Source organism: Cariama cristata, unplaced genomic scaffold (assembly GCF_000690535.1).
Source record: "Cariama cristata isolate BGI_N322 unplaced genomic scaffold, ASM69053v1 scaffold27129, whole genome shotgun sequence".
Classification (NCBI taxonomy): Eukaryota; Metazoa; Chordata; class Aves; order Cariamiformes; family Cariamidae; genus Cariama; species Cariama cristata.
This window is the reverse complement of record NW_009635700.1, coordinates 10,765-16,084: the sequence shown is the minus strand read 5'-3', so window position 1 is coordinate 16,084 and position 5,320 is coordinate 10,765. Positions and strand designations below refer to the sequence as shown.

The window sequence follows — 5,320 nt, the reverse complement described above, 5'->3', positions numbered from 1 at the left end:
GCCTGTTGTCTTAAATCCCCTGCTAAGGTATCTGCTTGCTACCCTGTGAAACAAGATGCAACTGATTGGAGGGGACTTGCAGAGAACAGTGTGCTTCTCCTCACCTAACTCCCTCCGCACTGTCCGTGCAAGTGGAGAGTCTGTTTCTTGTGGAGCAAACGAGTAACTTTTTCAGGGTTCCTAAATTGTTGCATGTGGATCAGAAGAAGAATAGTTTGTGCAACAATGCACAGCCTCTGGCCCACAGTAAACCCAAACTGCCATGGAAGCAGTGGATTTTTCTGTGCTGGTGCAGAGTACTGTGCACCAATACAGGACAGCCTAAGCTTTTAAAAAAAAAAAAAAAAAAAAGAGAAAAAAAAAAAAAAAAAAAGAATTAAAAAAAAAAAGGTATATTGAGCTTATAAAGTGTAATTTTCAGACAGCTGCCGTCAGCCTGTGAAGGCTGTGAACAAACTACAGTAATTCTAGTATCTTGCAAATGGTGAGAGGTGCACTGCTGGAAAAAGGGTACGGCTGAGGCAGCCTGGAGTTTGCCGAAGGAAACCAGTAGCAGTTAGCTATGAGCACTGAACGCCATTTACACTTTGGGCTGATCCTGCCTTTCAAGAGACTAGTTGGCATTTTTCTTTGGAACCAGACCTGTTGCTTAAGGGCGCTGTACATAGTAATGTAAACAGGGATCTAGGTTCAAGGGTGTACGTGATACTGCAGGCCCTGCACTAAATACTCTAGAGCAAGGGCTAGGGCAAAAGGAGCAAGAATTTTCCTTTCTTGGCAGGAAGAGGCTATTACTTAGCTATATTTTCACCTTCCCCTCTCCCCTCGGAATTTGTGTGGGCTAAAAAAAGTAACTGCATACAAGGAGTGAGCACAAGCCAGAAGCAGAGTAGAGTATCATCAGGCTGACGCACAGCAAAAGGTAGGCTTGAAGAAAGCTACAGGTGAAGCTCGAATCTCTAGCATAGTAATTCTTCATAGTATTTGCAGCAATACTGTTACATTCCTCATTGTTTAAGTAGCTCTCATAAGCTTGGTTACCACTGTACTCGCACAACCCAAAATCTTCCATTTCTGCTCTGACGCTGTGATTTCCTCTGTTGGCCATTCCATTGGCTATTGCAACAGAATTTGTTATCCTTTGTTTGAGAAAGCTATTGCTGGATCCTAGAAAAAGCAAAAACAAAACAAGCAAGAAAGCTTACATACAGCTTATTTACGTGGCAAATACTGCGTCATCCCCATTGCAGACTGCTTCTCAGTCTGCAGAGTGCTACTCCATGCACACTTTGCCTTTGAATTCATCTGGTTAACGTTACTCGTTGCCTGCTTTCTGCCTGCTCCCGGAATATTTCCGTGTTCCATGCATCAGGCCATCTCCCCTTTGTTTACCGTTAACTGTTAGCGCTATTTGGGTATTGGACTATGCTGTTGCCTTTCAGATCTAAAGTAAAACTCCTTGGCTACCACTGTGGGTGGGGGCATTAGGTAGCAAGCTGCATACACCAAAAGTTCTCATTATTCCCTGCATTTACCGTTTCTGCACAGGATATAGGAGACAGAGAGAGAGTGCATTGGCAAGGTTTTTAACATGAAGAACTCCTTGTACAGTGTAGAATACTGTCTTCCCAGAATGTTCAAACCTGGCAGGAGACAGCATGGACGGCAATACCAAGAAAACTAAGGATTCTAGTAAAAGGCCTCTAGTCTGTCCCAGCACTGCTGCCCTACAGCTTTTGCTGTTGTCTTGGGTGTTGCAGCCTAAAATTTGCCACCCTAAATGCAGGCCCGCTTTCACTAGCACCTTCCCTTCCACAGATCCTGCTACAGAAGCAGCAGCCTGGGGCAGAGGAGCAGCAATGGGAAGCTGAAGCCACTTCCTTAGCAAACATCAACAAAAACCTTTCCAGCAGAAAAGCTAGGCTAAATAAATCATGTCTTAACAACCAGAGGTATGGAAAATGTCAATTTAGACAAATTAAACAGATGCTGGAGATCTCTCTTGGCATTTCAGCTCCCGTAGTTATAGAATTCTCAAGATGTTTATTGTACTTAATGCAATCCATTGGGTGTTGTTATGGTAATGGCATCTAAAAGTCTCTCACTAAGGCTGTCTTCCAGTCTGAGGGAGGGAGAACATAATATATGAAGAAAGCCACCTTTTACATGAAGACCAATTCTCTTAATAAAATAAAGTGCATCTTCTATAGAGTACAAGATGACTAACTACTGTAGAAAATAAATTGTCTAGGCAACTCTTTTCAAATAGTTCCCAATATAGCTTTTTTTATATATATGCAGTCATGCATTTTTATTTTATTTGATCCTTGAAAAGACTTATTTTCTTCACTCAAAGACACAGCAGAAGTTCCTAAATTGTTGTCTTTTTTGAGAGACACAGCAGAGGTCGAGTGAACTGCAGACACACGCTGAAATGGTTACAGCTAGCTTAATTACAAACATGAGACAATTGATTAGGGGCTTTCTCCGTCCCTCTCCCCATTTTCCCTACTTCTGTACATGTGTTATAAATGCATTTATGAACATCCACAAATAATTGCCATCAAGCAACCTTTAATGATAAGGACTTAATCAAAATTAACCTTTAGGCACTGCTGAAGAGATTAAACTACAGCACGGCGTAAAAATCACTTTGCTGCCTAAACTCATGCATCTTACTTCTAAATGTCAGCTTGCAGATTTAGACAGAATATTTGAAGCATTTGGGTTTCAAAAGGCAAATACCACTTTGCAGCTCACAGTTCAACAGTGACCACATACAGTAATTTCTGTAAAACACAAAATGTGTGACGAAGGAAGAGAATAAGCAAGTAAGCAATGCCTCTTTAAGTTATTTCTATGATTTGGTGCAACTTCCAAGTCTGCACGATGGTGGCAGGCTCTGTTTTTTTTCCAGACATGGCCAGTATTGCTCAAAGCCCCAAATTAACATACATTGATGTTGACTTAAAAGTACTATGCATGTAAACAGTATGTAAATACATATGCAAAATAAAGTCCATATCCCATAAAATAGAAAATGCAATATATATTCTATTGGGCAATGCATACAGGCATAGCAATAGTTTTATAACTATATAAACATATTTCATAATATTATTTACAGATGGAAGCAGAGACAAACATTACCATCAAATACAGTGGTTTCATAAATTGTATGAATCTTTCGAAGAGCCTTGCTTGCAACAAAATGATCTGCAACTCCAGCTACCTAGAAAGGGAAAGTGCTCATGATCCATTTAGTGCAATAATGCTGGCTACAAAACTGAAGAGGAGAAAACATTTTAAGAACTAGTACCGTATCAGCTAGTAGGACAAAAAAAAAAAAGTAATTTTTGAGTTTAAAAGTTTGATAAGATAAGGAAGAGAAATTAAGGTTACATAGCAGACCAACAAGAAAAGAAAAATTCTCCAAAGTCAAGTCTTTAGATTGTCAGAAATCAGAAGCACCAAATGTACAGTTTCTCATGCTATTTTGTTCCAGCTTCATCCTCAACGTTCTTGGAGACAGCTGTCCCATAATCAAGGAAACAGCATGGCACAGCACAGATATTCCTGCAGATATGACACCATGTAAGCCCAAATAACAAAAAGAAAGATGGATAGACTCATCAATCTGACAGTCCTTTACCTCTGAGTGCTTGACTTCATAACTTCAGTAGTGTTCCTCCATTTAAATACTGAGTAGCATGAAACTTGCTTTTCAAATAAAAAAAAAATACTTGGGGGCAGGTGATAAAAACAAGAGGTTCTTACAAGTTGTGCATTATGCTTTCAACACTGGAGTATCGTAAGCCATAACAACTAAAGATTACACAAGTTATTTCACCTTGGCATCATAGCTGAAGCATCAGAATAAACTTAGGTGAACAGTGGAGTACAACTAATTTAAAAGGAGGGTCACTCCTGAGAAAACCACCTTCTGGACCTGAAGACCAAGTCAGCAAAAATAACCTCTACAGGGATGCCATGCACAGCACACATAAACACCGAAATGCCCATCAGCCCAGGTAAACCTTGGCTGCCTCCCCAAATACAGAGGCAGGCTGACAGGGATCCCAGAAATAGTTTAAACTTTATTTCTGTTTTCATCTCTGCTCTAAAAACTGAAAAGACTCCTGGGCTTAACTAGAATGTGTAGGACATCTCAAACATTTACCACCTTCTAAAACCAGAATAATTAAGAATTCTCATAGATAGTGAAACCCAAAGCCCTTTTACTCGTTTCAATGAGACACTGAAGATGCAGCTCTAGCTGACAAGTAGTTAAATCACTGATCCCCATGCAGATTTTAAAATCTCACAAGGTACAACTGTATGAAAAACAATGATGATGTGCTGCAGGCTTTCACACAAATGATTTTTCTTAAATTCTCCACTTAACTTTGAGATTAAGCTTCTCCCCAAGAAAAGCTGACACAGAAAGACCCTTCTCCCCAAAGCTGGGTTATGGACAACTGCCCATCATCCTGCTAAGTCATCACAAGCCCTTGTAGTCTTAGTTAAAAGTCTAATGTGGAAGGAAATATGCACATATTGGCAACCATCATCGTGGACAACAGCCAGAACCTATAGAGCAGGGTATGGGAGCCAGGCTGCTGCGGTTTCACCCCACAGCAGCTTCTTTGAGCAGTTCTGCTGGTGGGAGCTCTGCACACCCAGGAGCTCGGCCATGGTGCTTGACAGGGTACTTATGCCACCTGAGCAACACCAGTCACTCTCAGACTTTCCAAAATTTTAAAAAGCACCCTCCAGAGCCAGGCCTACGACAGGCACAGGCTGGGACCTGCAGGCTGGCCCTGCTGCTCCCCAAGGCCTCACGGGAGTCACGACTGCCCTTGGTGACTGAGGACCGGGCCGCTCTGCCTGGTTGTGAGATGGCACCTTCTGCCCACGAAGCTGGCAGAACACCGCAGCCTCAGCACTCCTGCAGTGGCAGTGCCTGCCACGGTGTGTGCAGCCCTGCAGCTCGCTGCTGCCCAAGACATCGTGGTCACCCTGCCCAGGCACCAGACTTCAGAGTCCCCTGCCTCAGGCTGGACAATGCCACCGGTCCTCCTGGGAATAACAGCACTTTGGGGCAGCTGGAGGAAATGGCCCCATGCTGACTCCACCGCTTCCTGTTGCTGTGGCCCCGGGGGGGGGCACAGACGGACCTTTGCCGCTTCAGGGGAAGGATGAGCGGTGCCAGGTGCCACCGACTCACCCCTCACCCTCCCATGGGCAGGGGAAAGCTCGACAAAACCAGTGCAGACCTTCTCACTCTTTGCCATGCCCGCTGCTGCTGTCCCGGGGGCGC

The 5,320-nt window shown here is 43.2% G+C and overlaps 1 protein-coding gene across 1 annotated transcript in view; it reads right to left on the bottom strand.

Moving 5' to 3' along the window:
* Positions 1-1,002: 1,002 nt before the first annotated feature.
* Positions 1,003-5,320, bottom strand: part of SLC45A1 (solute carrier family 45, member 1) — a gene marked incomplete at its 3' end in the record, with an annotated part of 12,315 nt that continues 7,997 nt past the window's right edge. Inside the window, 2 exon segments of the mRNA XM_009707648.1 lie at positions 1,003-1,167; positions 1,536-1,643. Of these exon segments, the coding sequence (XP_009705950.1) occupies positions 1,003-1,167; positions 1,536-1,643 (273 nt within the window).